The sequence below is a fragment of the Peromyscus maniculatus genome, chromosome 3 (assembly GCF_049852395.1).
Source record: "Peromyscus maniculatus bairdii isolate BWxNUB_F1_BW_parent chromosome 3, HU_Pman_BW_mat_3.1, whole genome shotgun sequence".
Taxonomy (NCBI): Eukaryota; Metazoa; Chordata; class Mammalia; order Rodentia; family Cricetidae; genus Peromyscus; species Peromyscus maniculatus.
This window is the reverse complement of record NC_134854.1, coordinates 57,210,104-57,233,281: the sequence shown is the minus strand read 5'-3', so window position 1 is coordinate 57,233,281 and position 23,178 is coordinate 57,210,104. Positions and strand designations below refer to the sequence as shown.

Genomic DNA, 23,178 nt, shown 5'->3' with positions numbered 1-23,178 from the left:
ATCTGAATGAAGAAACATTTAAAATTAGATCTACCTTCTAAAGGTAGTTACCTATAACTACTTTATGTTGTATTGAACCATCCATCACTCCTCAGCCTAAATATTGCTATCCAAAAGGAGTCCTGGGGCTAGAAAGATGGTTCAACCATTAAAGGCTAGATTCACAACCAAAAAGACGAAAGGAGTCCTTCTAGTTTATTGATGTCCTCAGATACTCTCTGCCAGATTACATAGACTATAAAGCAGTCCACAGGGGGCTGGAAATTTGGCTCAGCTGGTAGAGTATTTGGCCTAGTGTACACAAAAAGCCTTGGATCAATCCCTAGCATATATAAACCTACCCAGCATGTTAACACATGCATGTAATCCCAGCATTTGAGAGGTGGAGGCAGGAGTGTCAGAGTTTGAGGCCAAATATGTGAGACCATGTCTGTGTGTGTGTGTGTGTGTCTGTGTGTGTGTGTGTGTGTGTGTGTTATATGTATATTCCAAACAAACAAAACAAAGCAAGATAATAGGACAATCCTTCACATGTAAAAACAAACCATTTATAGGACCCCAGAACTATCTATAGATGTCTGCTAGGAATTCAACAGTGAACTCACAGTCTATTTTTCCTAAATGCTCTATCATTACTGTATTATACATTCACCCTGTTGCCAATGCTGAAATCTATTAGCATTGTTGCCAGGAGCCCATATTTTATTGAATGATTCTTTTTAAAGATTAGCATTGTTGTTGCTTGTTTGTTTACAGTCCAGGTCTTTCTTTCTTTCTTTCTTTCTTTCTTTCTTTCTTTCTTTCTTTCTTTCTTTCTTTCTTTCTTTCTTTCTTTCTTTCTTTTTTTTTTTTTACATTCGGCCATAAGTTCATATAGAATGGGCTCCAGCAGCTCAGGCTCCTTTCTGTTCTCACAAAGTGTGCTTCAGCTGAACCCAGGTATCCTTCCCTTTGGCTTCCCTTTTCTTCTGGTCATTCTCTTTTACCCACTTCAGGAAGCTGTCTCAGCTTTTAGAGTGCTTGATGTGCTCAGTCTGCATGCTAATTCTCTTGGCAAGAATCTTGCCCTTAACTTGCTTGTTCACAATGATGCCCATGGCATGCTGGGTAACACTATAGAAAACTCTTCTGGTTTTGCCATGGTAACACTTACAGGGCCTTCTTTTTTAAACAGTGTCCATTTCCTTGATGTCTACAATATCATCTTTCTTGTAGATTTGTATGTAAGTGGCCAAAGGAGCAATCCATGTTACCTAAAAGGCCTGGAGAACATATAGTGAGTGCCCCTCCTCTTTCCCTTTGTGTCTGTCATTTTGGCAAGTTACTGGAAGATGGCTGATATGATGGAAAGCAAAATATTAGCATTATTGATCATAATGCTCAACTTAGGACTGACTTATTTTTATATACGTAGGCTCCCAATTATGTTCAGAGCCAAATGTGTGCCCTCCTCTGTTTCATGAGTAGGAGAGACCAAACAGATCTCTCCAAATATCTGCACATATAGTCCAGTTCCTTTTTATGTCCATAGCTTATAGCACCCTGGCTTTTTCTTGAAGCCCTTATGGATGGTGGCGTTAGGTGAGGATTACAGTGCTGGGTTGTGGATATACCAAATTTAGCTGACTATATTAAGTTTTCCATTTGCAACTACTAAAACATTGTGGAAGTATTATGAAATCATTGTAAGATTTGCTGTGGCAACTGGGATACATGTTTTCTTCAGTCATTTAAACCTGTGGAGGATGAAAAAGAGCAATCTTATGAATAAGTTTAAGCCAGATGCCACTAATATATCTTTTTTGTCTCCTCACTACACTGTGCTGACCCCTCAGGTCTGGGACACCTCATCTCCTGCATCCTCATTAATGGAGCCCAGTACTTCCGGCGCATCAGTGAGTCTGGCATCAAGAAAATGTGTAGGAACATTTTTGTTCTTCAGCAGAATTTGACCAACATTACTATGTCACGGGAAGCAGACTTGGACTTTGCAAGGTATGAGGGAATGTTGGGCTAGGTTTCTTACACCAAACTCATTGCCTGTAATGAGCTTCTATTTGCTAAAAAGAAACTTATTTTTTTAAAAGAAAGAAATGTGGCTGGAGAAATAGTTCAGCAGTTAAAGTACTTGTGCAAGCAAGAGAGCCAAAGTTCAGATCCTCAGAATCCATGTAGATGTTGTATGAGTGGGTATGGGAGTCCTCCTGTAACTCCAGCCTTGGAAGGAAGAGACTAAGATTCCCCAGACCAAGACCTGGGATTGATTGGGAGACTTTGCCTCCACAAACAAGGTAGAAGAATGGCAGAGGATGCTGTCTGCCATCAACCTCAGGTCTCCACATATAAGCACACACACATCCATTCAGACAAGCATACTCATGCATTCCTATCATAAACACACACACACACACACACACACACACACACACACACACACACACACACACGAAAAGAAGAAAAGAAGGCAGTATTCTCATGTGACAGAGACAGTAATTCTACAAAACTCTATTCAAAGTTTAGCATCCCTCCAGATGTTAGTTTTATCACTGCCTAACTTAAATTCTGTTTTTAAATATTTTTTACCTTTATTGACTTTATGACAAGGGTAGGGAGGAGTGGGGTGGGGGAGTGTGTGCCATAGAGTGTGTGTGGAGATAGACCAGAGGACAACTTGTGGTTCCCTCCTTCCACCATGGAGGTTCTAGGATTGAAATTGGGTCATCAGTCTTAGTAACAAGTGTCTTTACCTGCTGAGCTGTCTCACTGGCCTCAAACTGAAGTTTTTCATGCTATTAAACATTGGTGACTTTTTTTTCTGAGTAAAAGAATAATATATGCACATTTTACAAGATATGTAAGATGATAAACCTTTGGCCTAGAGACAGTGATATCTGGTCTGCCTTCTGGCTTTGAGTACATGTGCTTTGAGTACACAAGTATGTGAATTTTCATATATACACATGTATATGATATCTCTTTTTACAAAACTGTAACTATGTTAATGTAACTTAAAATGTATTCATTGCATTTTCCCATATCAATAATAATCTTTGAAAACATGATCTTTCAAATACTAATGCTTCTAGAAAATATTACTTTCAATAAGTGAACAAATCCATGGTACAGTTAACTGAAATTTGTTTTCTAATCACTTTGGATGTCAGCGCTTTTGCATTTTGTTTCTCGCCTGGTAAATACTGAAGTTAGCTTTACATGTGCCTGTTCTGACACTGCTTCTACTTTGCCCCAGTTGGAACCTGTCCAATTTTCTTCCAACTGAGAGGAGAAATTCTCTTTTATGACACCTTTTCAAATGCTAGGATTAATCTTATTTTACTTATCTGGTCTCCACATTGTTTATTAAATAATCAAACCTTTGGTGCTTTATTGACAGTTCAAGCTGTTTTGTAGAATGTGGATGACAGTTCGTTAGCAACTTCTTCCCTCCCCGCATGCTCTGTTACTTACAGTTAGGTGAAGTAGTCCGTGAACTTCATTTTCAAAGCCCTTTTAGCTAGGAAAATGTTAGATTTAGTAGTCTAGAATGTTTCTGCTTATTTATTACTTCTGTTTCTTTCCATTTGACTTTTAGATTCCTCTAGAAGTTCAGGAAAAATTGAAGCAGTTTTTGAGTATTTAAGAGAATTATACAGTGCCATGTGACTTTGACGACGATAAAGACATTTGTACTGGGGACTCTTTGCTTTGAAAGTGGCCCATATATATTCCTTTTTAACTTTCCTTCTCTGTCTGTTTGTTGTGTTGCTACCCATTTTGTTCTCTCCGCTTCTCTCTTTCCCTGCATTTTTCCTACTGTTTGCAGGAAAGTAAGTGTGTGTGTGTGTGTGTGTGTGTGTGTGTGTGTGTGTGTGTGTGTGTGTGTGTGTGTGTTCATTAAATTCCATGTTTTAGGATAAATTTGGTGGAAAGCCTCCCTTGTTCAGATTAGGGAAACCAGGTGTGACTGAAAGCTGCATTTATTTGGCCGCTCTTAGGGGAAATGATCTCATTATTGAATTAGTCTATCCATAATAACATTGACAAGGGGAAGTTAAGAACATGGAGGCCTGAGGGATACAAAGAGCCATTACTAATTCTCTGAGGAATATAATTCCTAAATTCAATCATCCTTTTTTAAATGATTTTTTTTATTTAGCTGAAATAAGTAAATTAACACAGTTCTTGGCAGACAGTATGGGGCCCAAACACATACTGAAAACCCAGCGTCTGCATCATGAAGCCCTGACAGGGTAGCACTAAGATTGGCATCAGTGGGCTGTGTTCCAGTGAAGAGTTGCTGCAGGATATAATTGAATGGCAACTCAGTCATGCCTTTCACAGTTGGATTTCTGAATTATGTCCAAGGAGTAGGTAAAAGGTGAACATGACCACCAGGGAGGGGTGTGTCTAATGTTATCCCTCTTCTCTAATGGATTATGCAGGCTGGTGTAAACATATAGCATGGGATTCTGTGCTCCAGATGGTTCAGAGACCATCTCTCCTGACTAAATGGGGAGTTTCACACTGTTTCCTCAGTGCTTGGAACAGAGTATATGATCACTAGATGTGGTGAGAAAGTGGGTACATGCCAAATCAAGGCTAATGAAGAGTTTGTAAAATGACCAGTTAGGCTCTCTGCCCTGAAAAGTTTTAAGCAGCAAATATGGGCAACTTTCTATCCACTCATAAGGAACAAGAGTATCTCTCACTTTTATAAACCAGAAGATATTACCAAAAGTAGGTAACATAGCCCTGCCAGTCCATGGTCTCTTTCTGTCTGATTTGTTCTTGTTCTCATAGGGACATATTTTATAGCTTTCTTTTTCCTCTTCTTTTTTGAGGTAGAGGATAGTTTTCTGAAATGGGCTCTATCAATTCTACCAAATTTGAAGCTGTGTAGAATAAATACCTAAACAAGCAGAATTAACAGACTGCAGTGGTGTGCCTCGGCATTCCTCAAGCAGCGTCTAATCAAGCATGGACAAAGGCATCTGTATTTCCAGTGAATCTCTATAGAAACGTTATCTTCTAACAAGTAATTAATCACCAGTCGCCGTGTGTCAGAAAACTGACTTAACAAGAAGTTGTACAGCACTTGTAGATTTTTTCTGCCACTGCCTTCCTAGCCAGCCAAACACATAGCATCTTTCTGTACTGGAGAATGAAGGGGTGTGGAAGGATTCTACTTCTGTTGATTCTCCTGCCTGGGGATGGCTGTCCATCTCTTTATATACACTGCACTCTAATCTCTACTAGGGTAGATTAGGTGAGCAGAGAATCAAGACAGCCTGGATATTGCCAGGATTACTGACAGCTCTGCCCCCCCCCCCCCATGATGAAGACCACTTATATTTTGCTCTAATTTTTTACTCTTTATCCTACTGTTAATTTTTGGAATCAAAGGACTTCTGCCCAAGAAAATCATAGCAGATTAACTGAAAAGATTTTGGCTAAGTGTGTGTGGGAGTGTGGGGGTCTGGGGTGGGGGGATGTGGGGTTGTGGTTCCGTCTGTCAGAAGCTCATCTAAACTTGAGCTGCCCTGTTCCTTTACAGAAGTAAGTCAGCAAAGCTGCCATGGAGTCCGTGTGGTAGGAAGATGGAGTGTACAGCAGAAGTGTAACAAGGTCTGATAGGATTATCTAGCAGGCGTTGTAGATGAGGTGAAGCCCTAATTCAAAAGGAATAGCCTAGAGTTTTCCCCCAGGTCCTCTTCTCTTTCTCAAGTCTTCCTTCTGTCGTGGGGAGAGCATGTGTTTGGGTTTGGATTAGGTTTGGATTTGTCAGGGGTTTTTTGGTTTTTGGTTTTGCTTATTTTTTAAATTTTTTGTTTGTTTGGGGTGGTTGTTGTTGTTGTTGTTGTTGTTGCCTTTTGAGATAGGCTGTCACTGGCTGGCCTGGGACTTTCTATGTAATCCAGGCTGCCTTGGAGCTCACTGGTATCCAAGTGCTGGCTTTAAAGGCATAGCTGCTAAGCCTGGCAATTCTTCCTTTTGTTCTATATTTCCCATAATGCTTTGCCTCTTGCTTTCCTCATTAAGATTTATGGCTCCTTGCCTCACCCCACCCCTCATTCTGCATTTCATTAAACAAATGTCTTCATTTAAACCTCACAAAGATAAGGAAATGAAAGCTGAGGTTCAGAAGTGGCAGGGAATCAATTGTAAAATGGAGAACAGAACATTGCTTTACATCATTATTGCTTTAGTCAATGAACAGATACTTTTCAGAAGTGTGTCCTCTCTTGGTCCTGCCCTGGAGGAAATGCAAAGTACCAACTAATAGATAGGTAAAATGTACAGTATGTCAGAAGATATGAGTTTGTCAGTTCTGAGGAGCTTGCATTTTTGTGAGGCCAAATACAAACTAATAGGTAAAATGCAAAATCTGTCAGTTTTCCAGACATACTGTGATGAAAAACTAAGCTTAGAAATGAGCACTAAGAGTGTTCATGAAAGTCCTAGCAGGAACATGCCTGCAGTGGGTCTAGGGAAAGCCCATAGCAGGAAAGGGGCTCTAAGGAGGAGACCCAGAGGAGTGTACGCTTGATCAGAAAGCAGTAGAAAGGTGAGTGTGGCTGGAATGAGCAGGGAGAGGTAAGATTATAAATGTATTCGAAGGAGCTGAGATCTGGAAGGCCGTTGTAACATCACTGACTTTTACTCAGAAAGAAGTAGAAAACTGCTAATGATTGGGAGGCAGAAATAAACTGGAGGCAGCATAGTACCACAATCTGAATCCTCCTGTCTGCTCTGATGGAAATCAGAGGACTTGGGAGAAGAAAGCAGAGGCTCGAGCATGAACAGAAGGATCCATTAGAAAGCAGCAGCAGGTGAACATTCTCCAGGTGAACAATGGTGATGCAAACCAGTCAGCACTGGGGAGAAGAAGAAGTCAGCTTAGGCTGGATTACAGTAGTCAAGCTGACAGGGGGAACCAGTGACTCGGTTTTCTTCTGAGCAGTCCAAAACAATGAGGTCTTAATGTCCTGAACCAGACTATGGGTAAAGCTAGTTGAGTTTGAGTAGATGGTGGGGGATACCAAAAGTTTAAGTTTGATGCATTCAGTTTGATATGCCTCTTATAGCTAGGAGTAGAGATAAGGGAGGGACTTGAGTAAGAAACCTGGAGTATAGGAGAGTCTGGCCTAGAGAGAAGAACTTGTGAGCCATCAGCTTACACATGGGATTTGAAGCCAGAAGAAAAGGTGAGAAGTGAGATCTGGCTGGGAGAAGTAGAGAAAAAAGATGCTGTCTTTGAGATTTGGGCCTAATGACTGCCTTGTTCTCTAGAGGCTGGGCTGCTGAAAAAGCGCCAACAGAGAATGAGTAGACAGCTACTAAGGAAGGTAAAGAGCCTAGGAAAAGAGGAATCTTGGAGTCCAGAGGAGTGTTTGAAGAAGGTACCTTTGTGTCACATGTTCCTGGGGTACGTTAGCTCACTACAGAGAACTGGCTGCTTGCTGATAGACTTGACCAGAGGCTTGGAATACCTTGATTTGTATTCCTTCATCTTTCCTATGTAATTTGTCCAAAGTAGGAGCCAGCCTCAAGTGAAACAGGCTTCTCTTAGTAGCCTAGATGTGATTAGAGCAAACAAAAATACAGCCAAAATGTCTCTACTATGATATAGAAAAGACCAAATTGGTAGCCTCTTGTTTATCAAGGTCAGCATCAACATGCATTAATCATGTTCACAATATGTATCTTTGATACCCTGTAATGAAATTGGTACTTTACCGCTGTGGTCTTTCCCCAAGCTTGTGTTACATTCAAATCACGAGAAAGACATCAGAAAAATTCATATACAGGGTTAGCCATAAAATACTTGACCAGCACTCCTCCATATCAAAGTCTTTAGAAAGAAAATAAACAAAGAAAAAAGTTGGTGAAGCCATCTCAGCCATAAGGAACCCAGGAGACATGACAGCTAAATCTGTCCTATCCTGGATGGGTCCTAGGATAAAAAGAGCATGCAGTAAAAACAAAGGAAGTCTGGATGAAGTTGGGCTGTAGTTAATGATGGTATATTAATATTGGTTCATTATTTGTGATAAATGTGCCATATTAGTATAAGATGTTATTAGTAGGAATAATGAATATAACTTCTCAACTTTTTGTGACTCAACACTATTTGAAATAATAGTCTATTAAATTGTTGTCAAAGACATGCCCTGAAGATCTACAGGTGGCCCAGCATCCACTTAGTGTCTCACAGTTCCAGGGGATCCAGTGCCCTCTTCTGGCCTCTGTGGGCAGTGCACACTCAAGGTGCAGACATACATGCAGACAGACACCCGTACACATAAAATAAAGATAATTTTTTAAGTGTTGACAAGGATATAGAGAAACTAGGAGCTTCATTTGTGCTATTGGGAAAATAAAAGGTACAGTAGCTTTGAAAAAGTTTATCCTTTTTCAAAAGGTTTTTTATATGACTCAATAATTCTACCCACAAGAAATGAAAAATACATGTACTCAGAAATTTCTACCAATTTTTATAGTAATGATATCGATAATTAACTGATGGATAAATGAAATTTGAGTCCATAAAATAGATATTATTTGGTCATAAAATGAGATGAAATACAGAAACATAATACATGATGAACCTTTAAACATGAGGCCAAATTAAAGAAGTTGGTCATGAATGGCTGCATCGTGTGTGACTATGTGAAACATCCAAAATAGGCAAATCTGCAAGCTAGCAGTCAGTGTTTGGAGGTTGTGAGAAAATGAAAATGTGGATTTCTTCAGGAATGACTAACGTGTTCTAAAATGGATTCTACAGGCGGTTGTACAACCCTACGAATATGTTAAATGATCTTGAACTCTAGACTTCAAATATGGAAATTGTATGCTAGCTGAATAATATTGCAATAAGTTTTTTTTCTTAATGTTGAGCTTTAAAGCTTTTAAAGTCCCAGATGATTTGACATAGAAAATGAGTAGCTCAGGTTTTATACTCACATTAATAGAGAACTTTGTCAAGGAAATATCCTATGCATTTTTGCATTTCCCTAATCATCCTGAGAGGTGAACAATCAATGAAGAATTTATAAGGAAGTGATGCTTAATTTTAATACTAAGTGGAATTATCCAGAGTTGGGCAAAGAGGCACAGTCAGGAAGTGAGGGACAGTGAAAGATGAGGCTTGGGGGAAATGAGATCTCCTTTGGGTAGGCTATGGATTCCACTTTCTTGCCCACAACTCAAAACATACCCATCATTTCCCTTGCCCTAACTAATTTCTTGTTCTAAACCTAACGTATTTTGTATCTGCTTGTCCGTACCTTGTCTACCCAGTAGAATGGGAATTCCATAGGCAAGACATCGCACCAGGACCTACACTACTAGGTAAATGTCCTCAGTGGAAAAGTGGTGATGAATAGGCTCGGAGCTGGCTGGAATGAAAACAGATATGGCAAGTGTGAAGGAGTTAAACAACTAGCTGGGCTTAAGGAATCGGAGACTAGTGAAGGCAGAGAATAGTGTTCAAGGGTGACCCTGGAGAGTCTGACATGGACACAGCATCAGCAAGTAAGAGAAGGCACAATGGGAGGACTGGCCTTGATGTGGGAAGGGTCCTCAGTGCCAACATATGTAAAATGCTGTGAGACTGGAGCTTAGCAGACAGGGTGGGATTAGACAAACAGACCTGGGGAAGCATGAGCCGTCCAAAGCTCTTAGAGAAGAGAAACAAGAGAGAGCAGTCATCTGGAAGACCTGACCGAAAAGGGCATGGGAAGGAAGGAGCTGCAGGAAAGGAGAGGAAAGGAGGGGTCCACAGGACAAGGCAGGAAGAGGATGATGTAAAAAGCCAACAAAGCACACAGCCTTGCTTCTGCCTACATAGACATGCTACATTCCATCAGTGGGCGGAGCCTCCTCCCTCCCAGTGAAGGCAAGTGGTATCTCTTTCTAAGTCCTCCACATCCTCTGTGAGGTCTCCTACCCAGATTCTTCCTCAAGGTAACAGAGTGAGTTAGGAGGCAGCCCAGAAACTAAATGGGACATTGCCCTGTCCTTGACCTTTGTACCTGCTAAGTCCTGGAATGATCTCTGGCATGGCTGGGAATGTTGAATGGGGGCTGTTATGTCCGTGTATTTTCTACAGGCCTGTTACAGGGGGACATTACTGTGGTTTTTTGCAGGAAGGTTAAGTTTTCCTATCTGGAGTGACCAGGGCATAACATGCTAGAAAATTAGCGATGACATGCTGCCACCTACTGGAAACACCCATCAGAACAGACCTGTGATCTGAAAGGCTCTGCTCCTGAAGGGACTTCAGTGATGGGGCTGAAAACAGTGACTGCCTCCCCTTGCAGACCCTGTTCTCTTTGCTTGGCCAGAAGAAAGAAACATAATATTCTCTCCATCCTTTTCACCAGTCATTTTTAAGCAGTTGTGTCCTTCCGACAGTCCTATCTTCCTTCCCACCCCAGCCTCTTTGGCAAGCCCCCCTTCAGTGCTTCATTGGCCATTGGCAGTTTGGATTTGTGATCGAATAAGAGAAGCTAGTCTTCTGCCAAATTCTCTTCATAACGATGACCTCCAGAAGTTCTGAGAAGTTGCTTTAATTCAGTAGTGATAAAAAGCTAGCCCTGACTCCTTAGCAGGAGGGAAAACTGCTAAGTGATGAGTTTTATTGCTTTTACTGCCTAGTGTAAAGAAAGGCACCTATAAATAAAATTCAGTAATAAGACAAAAATGTGTATAATTTGATTGCTGAGAGTGTTTTCTTGAGGATCCTCTTTAAGTATATTTAAATAATGTTATACTTTTCTTGACTTTAACCTCCTTTTGACCCCATTCTGCCTATATTATTTTCTTCTGATCTAGCCTCTCTAAGTTTATTATACTTAAAGTAGATTCCATACATTGCAGCAACTAACTGGTCTCTAATTAATCGTTTGATTGGGGCTCTTTGAATGCAGGTGAGCATTCCTCACCAGCCTGTGTATCCTCCACAGAGCACCAGAGAACAATGAGAACTCAGAATCTTCCCAGAAAAATACCTGTCGGTAATTAATGTCTGAGTTCTCATAGATGTGAAGGCCTTGATTAAATAAGATTTCCTTAAATTTCTGTTCTTGTCCTGATAACCTACAGTCAGTTTAGTGCTTGGGGTTCCTCAAGATTCCTGGCAGCGACAGTCTTCCTTTGTAGCTTCTTTTCTGGAACTGGCACTGCTCAGAGATGAGCAGAGATGGCAGGTGTCCTTATTACACAGTGAAGATCTCAAGGAGTAGAAGCAACTTGTCCAAGACAACCTCATCAGGTTATGCCACTTCTGTCTGCCAGTGCTTCTGTGATCTCCGTGCTTAAGAAACTAAGCTAACCCTCCCAGTGAGACCATGTTTCTTCCAGGAAAGCTGAGTTACACCGGTCCAGGATCATGTATTAACTCCAGTAGGATTCTTACTAAAAAGCTAGAAGCTGACCCCTTCCTCTTTTTTTAAATAAAGATGTAGTATTGAAATTTACATGCTTGAAACTCAGAAGCACAGACCAAGGAGACAACTCATTCAGTAAAGTGATTTAGGGTGTAAAAGGCCTGAGCTCAGTCCCCAGAACACATATAAAAATAGCTAAGTGTGGTGGCCATACTTGTAATCCCAGCATTGAGGAGGTGGAGACAGATCCCTGAGGCTAAGTTCAGCCTCACTTACTTAATACATTCCGTTTTTCTCAAAAAGAAGTTGGATGACACCTGAGGAATGAGGCCAAAGGTTGTTCTGCAGACTAACTACAGACACACACTGCATCCCTCCCTCCCTCCCTCCCTCCCTCTTTGCTTCCCCCCTTTCCTGATCTGGAAAGATCAAACCCAGATGCTGAAAGGAAGCACCTAGCCATGGGGGAACAAAACAGCTTTGCTCTCAAGTCTTCCATAATGTGCCTGCCCATAGGATTCTCTCTGATTGTAATCTAGCTTTTTCTAATTTTCTGTGTTCTGAAATTAATGTTTTATGTGCTTGATTTTCACTTTTTCCTATATTTTTTAATATTTTATTACTCTCATTTTATTAGCATATTCTCCCTCCTTATATAATCATGAAGTTTTTGTCACCAGGATTGTATTTAGTGTTAGTTTCTAGATGTCTACAGTTTATTATGTAATTTATTTTCTCTTCTTTAAAAAAGCTCACATAAATTGAAAGTATTTATAAACATGTTCTGGGCTTGAAAATATTTTAGTATACCTGAATTTACATTTGTTTCAGAGAGCACCCATCAATAAATACAAATAGGTTGCCAAGAAATACTTTGTATACCTAATCTTATAGACCTGTGGGAATAAACTGCTTTCTCTAAAACAAGGGCAGCTCCTAAAAGACAAATGGGTTTGGTGTAACTTATCTTCAAGGCTAAATTTGTTACTTTCATGTATGATAATGAAGCTATCCTACTGTGGTAAAGTGAGGGTACTTATTGTTACTGTTATATGACTGGGCTTGGTATATGTACTCTAGTGAATGCTTTCTCCACATGGGTTCTTTGAGATTGTGTGTGTGTGTGTAGCTGTTACTATCACATTTTGTAGACAAAAAAGGGAAATGCTTAAGAGATTAAGTAAATTCCCAGTTCATGTAATAATAGATATCGGATAACACTTAGGTCACTGGACTTCAATACACTCTTACCCATGTGAAGTTAAGGTTATCATTTTAGTAAACATTGGGTTTCTGTTTTATATAGCATCACTTTTCAATTAGCGTCTTAACACACAAATATACTCTTTTTCTTTATTTTTTTCTAGTTATATTTTCCCACCACTCATTTTTATGGAGTTCTGCTGGCTATATATTTTTTTATTAATATTCCCATTACATATATAGAGATATAAATGTGTTTAAATGTAACCATGTTGAGTCCATTTGATGTTGCTCATAGGTATATATTTTTGAAGCTGACTACTTGGTGTTAGATGCCCAGATGCTGATCCCTGGGAAAGACTAATTCTTCCCATGTCAGCAGTCACTAATTGCCTATAGCTCTTCATCTTGGAGTAGGGCCCTTGTGATATTTCCCCCATCCACATCACATATCAAATGATGTTCAGGTCTTGCTTAGGCTCCATATTGTTGATATGTTAACTGTGCACCTTTCCTGTCCTTTAGAGAAGACAGTCTCCCAGCAGACATCCTGGTCCTCTGGCCCATATATATTTCTGCCTCCTCTTCCATGATATTTCCTGAGCCTTTGTTGGGGTTGTAGTGTAGATGTATCTACTAGGGCTGGGCACCCCATCATCACATCTTCTTTGCATTTTGACCAGTTATGGTGTACTGTAATGGTTTCCCTGGCCTGCAAAAAGAAACGGTTGATAAGGCATGAGAGCTACATTTATCCGTGGGTATAAGGCTAAGTACTTAGAATGCAGGTAGAAATTATACTGATATTTTAAATAGCTTTACTTAACAATTTAAAGAGAGTTCTGCAGTTTCCTCCTACTCTGGACTGTGTTATAGGGTTAGTTTTGCTCAACCTTCCTAGATTGTTTTCTCAAATGCCTGTCGTGGAGTAGCACTTGCTTACTGCCCTAGACCATGCCTTAGAGCCATAGCACAGAGGAGAGCCAACACTTGGTCACCCATTTCCTGGCAAAGTCTAGCTTTGCTCCCAGATGCAAAACCTGCACTGCTAAGACAAGCAGCTTAACAAGTGGTTCCCAAAGGCAAGAGAGGGGATACTGCTTTACATGGGAAGTCTTTTGACTCTATCCCTAAAAATTCTAAGTAGATGGCTGAGAGTTTACCTGGGCAAATATATGCAGCTTGACAGTTTCCCAGGAGATCCTCATGTGGGCCGTTCCTGAACAGTCCAAGAGAAATACTGACCTGACCTCACATCTTTTGAGATCCATACACTATCCTACTGCCAAAGCCCACCCTCTTATTCTTGTTTAAGATTTGCTCATGTTCTCCTTCGCACTCACTCTCCCTCCCTCTTATTCCTTCCCCTCCCTCCACTACTACAGGCAAAGAAAGTCAAAATTACTAAAAGTACTAATTTGGATTAAGTTAAATCATCCTTAAAACTAGCCTACAGGATAGTCAAATTATTATATTTTGCTTCTATGTGCAAAAATTAAGACAGTCAGAGTGTGTTCTTGGAACTTTGGAGTTGGGTAAAACCTCCAACAAATAATGGCTTTTCTTAGATTTTACAACTTTGTGATGGTGAGAAGGTATATCTACCCAGAATTTCTATTTTTCTGGTATTTAGAAGGACAGGTTGGTACTCAGGATTGCACCCAAGGCTTCTTTGATTCAACAATTCTGTTTTTCACTTTGAGTAAAATACTCAGTAATGTACCCAAGATGCATAACGCTGTTGAAGAACAGAGATGTTATGCTGTGATTCTGCCCAACTGGAGATGAATATAAGAAATGTTGTGAGCACAGGTAAACCTGGCTAGGCTAAGTGAACTATTACAAGCCATTGGTTTTATAGTAAATGCATTTGCATCTTAGTATTTGCAACTTACAGTTGATTCCTGGGGACATAACTCTGTCACAAGAAAAGTTGTGTCTCTTTCATTTGTGTAGTGGATGACTAGCAAACTTAGCCCTTAATCGTTATATGAACTTGAGTGAGTGATCTCCACCCTTTTGGCTGAAGTTCTCCCATCTATAAAATGATTTTGACTAGAAGATCAACTGTCACATTATATACCTGAGATGGGATTCAGAGGACTGGTGCTCCACTTCCGCCTCTAGTTCTTGATAGAGGTTATCAAAGAAAAGCAGTCTACTCCAATCTGTTTCCATAAAGAAATTGAAGACTTCTGAGAGGTGCACTGGCCCTCCAGCTAATGTGTGTGGGAAGGAAGGAAGGAAGGAAGGAAGGAAGGAAGGAAGGGAGGGAGGGAGGGAGGGAGGGAGGGAGGGAGGGAGGGAGGGAGGGAGGGAGGGAGGGAGGGAGGGAGTCGTATAGGCCCATGTCTTTCCATAGTCAAAATCATAGGTGTAGCATTTGCTCACCATACCAGCATAAGAGCAAGACAGATGCAGCAGAAGCCAGCTAGTGCCTGTGCATGACCTCTAAAGGTCTTAGTAGGCTCCAAACAGTAATTGACAAAGTAAACATGTGGGTACTCAAAACATAAATGTCACATCCACCGAAGCTCTTCATCTGCTGTGCTGTGCTTTTCCAGTTGATGGAAAGGTTTTATTCAGATCAGCCATTGCACTTTTTCCCCCAGAGGCACTCTTAATCTTTGTGTTCTAACCTTTAAAGACACAGGCTTCAGTTGCTGCTGTAATGATTTCTGTTGCTTGGCATCTGCATGTTCAGATTCCTCCAAAGAACTGCGCCTTCTCTTTTGCTCGACTGCAGATGGAGTGAAATGAAAGAAACCCAAGTGGGGGTAGGAGAGGCCAGCACTTGATTGACTTCCCTCTCCTGATACCCGGAATCGGGAGGAAGGATCAATGGCCCCAACTTTTCAGCAGTCCTGAGCACTGCATCTCATTCTCCTTTAGGCAATCTGTTTCACCGAGAAGCTGATTAAATATTTTGGAGGTATTGGCGATGGGGGAGGAGGGAGAGGCTGGGGATTTTTAGTGGCTAGAGCCTTTTATTGACAACATTAAAGGCTTCATGATATATTCGACCAGAAATTAATTACAGCCCAGTTCCCATTCCTCCCTTAGGTGACAGTCTTCTGTTGATGTGTGCTGCTGGGAAAGTAATAATAGGTTTCAAATGTTTGTGAAAAACATAAAGGCATTACTTGTTGTGGTAAATCAGTCATTTGAAGCCTCTCAGCTTCTCTCTGCTCCATGGATGTGGCAGTCTGTCTGTTTTCTTTTGTTAACTTTAATTATGGGGTATAGGAAATTTTTTTTCAGAAATTTGGATTTTTTTTTTCCATTTCTTGGTTTTCTTAGTTCTCCAGGGACATGAGTATTGAAATGATAATGACACATAAATAGCATTTGAACAAGAGAAGCATATGTCTGCCAGGGAGCTGATTGCCTTAGTTAAAAGCTGTGTAGCTATTGGTTAGCAACTATTGGCCAGCTCCCCTAATGAGCCTCCGATATTTACCTTGTGCTGTGCAGACGGGTGAATTGGTTCTCTGGAGTCTAGGGCTGCTTTTCACCAGAGGCAACGTGCTGAAGTAGTGGGCTCTTAAGCCACAGCCTGGACTCCTTCTTCCCCCTTTGTAAATGAAAAGTACTATGGTTTTCCAACAGTTGTTACAGCCCCTTTCTTCAGGCCCCTTCTTCCCAGTAGGACCCATACAAATCAGCCTGGAAAATACTGGCCTCTTTGTTTGCTCACCTGGGCGAAGAGAGAAAGATTCCTTTTGCCAGTTGTTCTTAGGGGACCTCACCAGGCGTATGTGTCATGGTTCACACTAGCCAACATAATGCATCAGCACATGGCAGCATCCTGTTGCTTGCACGAAAATTGGCCAACCCCTAACAATATGAGCTGTTCATATCCACATGTCTTCTCAATGGAACTTAGCATTATGCTTTCCTGTTGTGTCTAATCTGTGCTATCCATTCCTGAGCAGTGATTGCTAAGTCCTAACTTCAGAAGTTTGCCTTGTCTCCTAGACCATTTCTTTTTTTTTTTTTTTGGTTTTTCGAGACAGGGTTTCTCTGTGTAGCTTTGCGCCTTTCCTGGAACTCACTTGGTAGCCCAGGCTGGCCTCGAACTCACAAAGATCCGCCTGCCTCTGCCTCCCGAGTGCTGGGATTAAAGGCGTGCGCCACCACCGCCCGGCAAGACCATTTCTTGAAATAGGTAAGTTTACTTCTCTTACTAATACTACTAATCGTTCTTTGAATTATTATATATAATCAGAACCAAACATGAAAATCAAATCACGCTGACCGGACTGTGGTACCTCTTCACTGCAGTGATATTTGGAGTGTGTGATGGTTTTCCTTGAGTTGAGAATACCTCTGTCATCAAAGAAGGGCACAACTACATGGAGATAGTTGAATCATTGAGTAGAGTTGACTGTATTCTGTCAGTGGTGAATCAGCATGATATTCCAGCATAAGCAGTATATCCCCCTTTCTTTTCATGCTACATTATAGAGTAATTCTATACCTCTGTCATAGCATTTCAAGTTCTCTGTAAGCCTGGGTTGTAACAATAGATTACTTAAAATAAGTATTTGATATTTTGTTACTGCAGTTCTATTAATAATAGCATGGATTAAGCACATACTTTGTGTAAGGCACCCTACTTATGTGATTTACATGTATCATCTCAGTGAAGTCTGCACTAACCTTGCATGCTTAGGGGTTAGCATTTTCTTTTTGCACGTGGACAAGTCAAGTCTCTGAAAGCATGGTGCAGGATCTACACTAGTGGTAGATGGCAGGACCATGATTCACTGACAGACCTGTGTGCAGCTTAGTCATGTTATATGGCATATGGTGATGGACTGTATCTCAAGAGATATACCACAGCCCTGGTGCTTTTTCTGACTCCACTAAACAGTGGTGATGGGGCCGTCCTAGTGCTTAAGGGAGGCATGTCGTAGCCTTTTCTCACCCCTGAGAGAAACTGGGAGGAGACAGTGGTTAGGAGGATGTAATGGTGAATAGTGATGGTGAACTTGACAGGTTTAGAGTTACCTTGGAGAGAAACCTTTGGAAATGTCTGTGAGATCATTTCAAAAGAGGGTTAACTGAGAAGGGAAGAGCTCCTCTGAATATAGGCAGCACCATTCCACAGACTGGCTAGAAGGGAGAACCCGTGCACACCAGTACTCAAGTTCTTTCCCCTTCACTATGGGGGCAATATAACCAGCCACCTCACACTCTGTCACCGTCCCTTCCACACCATGGTGGACCGTACCCTTCAAACGGTGAGCCAAAAGCCACCTCACACTTCTGTCACCATCCCTTCCCCACCATGGTGAGCCAAAATCAACCCTCTCGAAATGGCTTTGTCATGTATCTGCCCCTGCAATGAGAAAAATAGTAATGCAGGGGCAAACAAAACACATTCAAAAGATTATGAGGAAGGACTGTAACCTAATACCTAAGTCCAGTCTTGAAGTGATCGCCATCATTGATGGATCAAATGAGACATGACCTTTCAAAGGACCTGACACTGCAGCAGCATTAGACAGTGTCCAAGTCAGGGAGGAAACTGAGCCAGGCAGTCTGAAGAGAGTGAGGCTGCCACCAAGAGCAATTCCCAAAGGATTAGTAAACTAGCCTATGGTAGTAATGATGACAGCTGAGAGTCCCGAAGACACTAGAGTGTTTAGTCTAAATCACAAGGAGCTATGTCTTCTAGTTATATAAATAGTAAACCAAGTCCTTTTTAAAGGAAAAATGCTACATATGATTGACAATTGTCATATTTTGGCTATCTAGTTTCTAAATCTGTTTAGAAATTTCCTTAGTTCCTGAGTTTAGAAAGAGGCAAAGTTTGCCTTCCATCATAAAAACCCAGAAATCAATGCCTGGACCCTATATGGAAGCCAGTCTAGACCAATTGAGTGCACCTACTGCAAACTCTGGTCATGGAGCTGGGGCCTGAGAGCACAGGGCAGTAGAGAGCCACTGGAGACAATGTGATAATGAGCAACTTTTGGTTAACTGGTGGTGGTAGCAGCCATGGCTGTGGGATGCCAACATCCAGCTCTGCTGGAGCAGAGCAAGACATGGCACCCCATTTGTAGCAGCGATACTACCTTTATGGAACCATCTCTGAAGAACAGTTTTGAAGTGACTTGATTCTAGCTGCTGCCTGAATTGATTTATTCCTGCTCACTCCCTAAGTCCCATTCTCTTGGAACTATGAGTTGCCCAAAGTCCTTTCAATAATCCCTTCTCTAACTGAAGACCCTGACTATAGCACACATACATACATATACAGACACAGAAAAAGCCAGTCTATCAGTATCATGCATTGCCATTAAAGCTTTGATCCTATCCTTTTTCTTTATCTTGGTCAATTAAATAATACCCTTAAAAATAACTATCAAAATTTTCTTTTTTTTTAAGAGCAAAATGGACTGAATTGTATCCTTAAAGGTTGACTATCCAACCAAAACTTACTATTCAATCTACACATTTATTCCTGTTGTCTATTTCTATGTAATAGATCACTCCATTACTCGGTACCTACAGCAACCCCCAGCATTCATTCTCTAGAAACAGTGGTCACTGAGGCCCAACCATAAGCTTCTTCTGTAGACAGCCTTGGCCTCTCAAATGGCTGTAGCCTGACAGCAGTGTAGCATGAATCTTAAATAGTCTTATTAATAAAGCCAAACCCAAGGCCAGGTATTAGGGTCAATGCTGGAAGATCAGAGAAAGAGAACAAGCCACAACTTCCTCACCTTGCCAATTCCTCAGCTAATCCTGTTTCCTCAGATTGGAAGCTTCTGGGTCCTCATCCAAATGGATCTCAGCTGAACTGTGCTGCTCAAAGCCTAAAAGCTTAACCAGGTCTAGTTCCTGGTCCTCATTCCTTATATACCTTTTTGATTTCTGCCATCACTTCCTGGGATTAAAAGCATGAGTCACCATGCCTGGCTATTTCCAGTGTGGCTTTGAACTCACAGAGATCCAGATGGATCTTTGCCTCCAGAAGGCTAGGATTTAAGGTATGAGTGTCACCATTTTCTGGCCTCTATGTCTGTCTAGTGGCTGTTCTGTTCTCTGGCCCCAGATAAATTTATTAGGGTACACGATATATTGGGGAACACAATATCACCACACAGCAATAGAACTAAAAAGTCTGGAGTGGCTTGCCTCACATGTATGGTGACTTGCTGAGGCTAGCTAGAGTTCCAGGCTCAGCAGGGATGCAGGATCCTTAGGTCCCCACTCCCTTTACATTTCTCAAAATGCCCCCTTCTCCATGTAGCTTTCACATGTCATTTCTCTATTAGGGTATCACACACATGACAATGTGGGGCTCTGAACACATGAAACAGAAACTACCAAGCCTTTATGAGGCCTGGACCCACTACCTGCATAGAATCATTTCCACCATATCCGAGCAAGTCATAGAGCTCGCCAGGTTTTCCATAGAGGGGATTAAATGAAGGCATAACGGTGGGAGTGACTTGTTAGGGTCTATCTTTAGACGGGCTCCAGGTTAGATACCCTAGCTCAGCCTGGTACAGTTAGACCTACCCAATGTCTTTGTCAAGACTCTTTCAGTTTCATGGAATAGAAACCTAATTCAAAGTCCCTTAAGCCAAAATGGAGGAAAATATACTGAATCATGCAACAGACTTACAAGAAGTAGTTGGTTTTAGCCTTGCTTTTATCCCAGGATTCCAACTGTATCAGCTAGACTCCTTTTCTTCCGGCAGCGCTTACATTTATTTGAATCTGCTTATCTGTACCTCAAACCCTGTCTCCCCGTGGTGGCAAAATAGTACCTGAAATGTGTATAACATGCATAGCTGGAACTCAAATAGTTACCTTCTCTCTTCCAAAGGGATAGAGCAAATTCTTTTTCCTCTATGTGTCAATTTATGAACAAGTTGCTAGAATCAGGAGGATTGTGCACTATGATGGGACCAAGTTCCTATCCACATCGGATGTGGAGATCTCTAAGTCTAGCCTGAACCTCATAGAACATGCTCCGAAGATAAGGTTTAGTCACCCAAACAAGAGAGGACAGCTGGACACCCAGGAAGGAGACAGGAAGCTCCACCCAGTAGGAGTTTACTGCATGGATGCAGTTCAATCAGGAAATGACATAAAGCACAGACTTGAGTTTACAGAGTGCCAAAGAAGATGGACACTTCCAACCAGTCACATCATAGAGAGGCATTTTTCTTTTTTTATCTTACAGTTTCTTTATTGAATCTTTGGGAATTTCACACCATGCAGCCCACCTCCCGGTCCCTCCATCTCCTCCTCTCCCACGTGCAGGCCCCCTTCTTAGAATTTTTGATTAAAATAATCAAACCGAACCAAAACAAACAACAAAAACAAGACAAAAAACCCTCTTCGCTCCTCCATCTTTCCCACCTCTGCACCCTTCATTTGTTCTGGTGGCTTTGGGAGCCGTGGTGTGTCACACACCCCCTTTGTCCAGTCAGCTTTACTTGCAAATGTTCATTGCATTGAGTCACTGGTCTGGTTCAAGGTACACCATCTGGTTTCTGGTACACCATCATCACTGGCTTCTCACTGAGACTCCTCTCGGATATCCCACAGTCTCCCCAAGTCACGGAGATCCTGCAGTTATGGTTCCACAGGACCAGTCCCTTCACAAGCTCCAGAAGGTCCTAGATAGAGTAGATGTTAGGGTGAGCCAACTCTAGGCCACCAGGGCTGCCCCCCTCAGTGAGGGCTGGAGCCAGCTCCCCTAGGCCACACCATCAGGGTCAGTTCTTCCTCCCCCCCCCACCCCCACCCCTGTGTGGTGAGAGATGAGAGTATGGGGGGCGGGGCAGCTCGCCCCTGAGGGTTGGGCACAGCTCACAAAGGCATTTTTCTGGAAGGAAAGAGATTGCTGGGTACATTATTCAGAGTGGATTGAAGTAATTCAGGGACATGTACTTTGAAAGTTAAGACTGAAAAGGAAGGAAGATAAAATAGTCAGAGGAAATGTTGGTAGTATGAGTTTCCTGGGATCCTTTCAGCAAGACCTTCTCTACAACATTGGACCCTGACTGCTACCTATGCACACACAACAAAAGCCTGTCATTTCATAGTATGCACTGCGAGGAGAGCTTTCTCCTAATGCCATTAAAATAGAATTTACTAAGTGTAATTTGGGGGTTTCTTTATCTGCCTTCCTAACTCTAGGTAGACCTGTAAGAAAATCAAGAGTTGGTCGATTGTGGTGTGTTACACAGTATTGTTTCAGATTCAGTCCAAGAAACATAAAATTAACCCTGACTGTGACAAGTGAGTGTTGCAGGGTTTGAGAGGCCCGTACAAAAATGAAGTGTTTGAGGTGATTGCTGTCACAGAAAAGCCTTTTTCAAAAGTATATTCATTTTTTGTCCTCTGTCACTTTGACTAACAACATATACTTAAATTACCAGAAATAATACTTTGCTGTGTTACATCCTCCTGTGAAGCTGAAGGCTGCCAGGAATGTGAACTCAGTTAACACCTCTCCTGAGTTAAGGGAGTAAATGGCAAGCTTCCCTCTCCTCCTCCCTCCCCTCACCTCCCTTCTTCCTCCCTTTCTTTCTCCTTCTCCGCCAAAAGATCTTTTCCCCCCAGGATGCCTGCCTTTATTTTGTACTGAATTTATTCCAGTACAGTAAGTTCTGTAGCTTCTCTTTCTTCCAAGGCATTTTTTCTTCATGGCTTAGGAATAGTTTGTCTCTTTTAAAAAAAAATTTAACTTATTTATTTATTTATTCATTCATTCATTTGTTTATTTGTGGGTGGGTGGGTGGGTGGGTGTGGGTGGGTGGGTGTTTACCCCTGCATATATGTTTGTGTACCACATACATGCCTGGTACCTGTAAAGGCCAGAAGAGGGTGCTAGACCCTCTGGGTCTGGAGTTACAGATGGTTACAAGCAGCCATGTGGGTGCTGGGAATTGAACATAGGTTTCCCAGAAGAGCAGCCAGTGCTCTTAACTGCTGAGCCATCTCTCCAGCTTCTTAGTTTGTCCCTTTTCAGTGAGGATTATTTGCCTTGCTGTGGCAGGGGAACTCTGGTGTGAGTTATTCCTACCATGAAGTTGAAAAAATAATCTTAAATTCCATTTAGAAACACACAAACAAACAAAAACAGAATAGCCAGACAACCCAGAATGATAAAAGAACTATTGGAATTTTCACCATCCCTGGTTTTATACTACAGAGCTGTAATATAAAATATAAAAATAGCATGGTGCTGACATAAAAACAGACATATTGATCAATGGACTAGAATTGAGGTCCAATTTTAAGTCCATCCACCTATGGCCACCAGATTTTTGACAAAGAAGCCAAAAATACACACTGGAGAAAAGACAGCGTCTTTACTAAATGGAGCTGACCAAACTGCATAGCTACATATGGAAGAATGAACTAGACCCTCATCTCTCACCTGCACAAAACTCAGTGCCAAATAGATCAAGGGCCTTGACATAAGACCTGATCCCCCAAATCTGATAGAGGAGAAAATAGAGACCATGTATGCTTCACCATATAGACATGGCAAAGACTTTCTGAACAGGATCCTGTAGCACAGGCATTAAGTCCAACAATTGACAAA

General features: G+C 41.5%; 1 protein-coding gene across 2 annotated transcripts in view; it reads left to right on the top strand.

Annotated features, from left to right (window-relative positions):
• The window catches only part of Exoc4 (exocyst complex component 4), an 810,377-nt gene that overhangs the window by 755,124 nt on the left and 32,075 nt on the right, over positions 1-23,178 (top strand). For both annotated transcript variants that reach the window (XM_076566558.1, XM_006990369.4), the window contains exon 17: positions 1,836-1,995. In XM_076566558.1, coding sequence (XP_076422673.1) covers positions 1,836-1,995 — 160 coding nt within the window. The remainder of the gene's footprint in view (positions 1-1,835; positions 1,996-23,178) is intronic.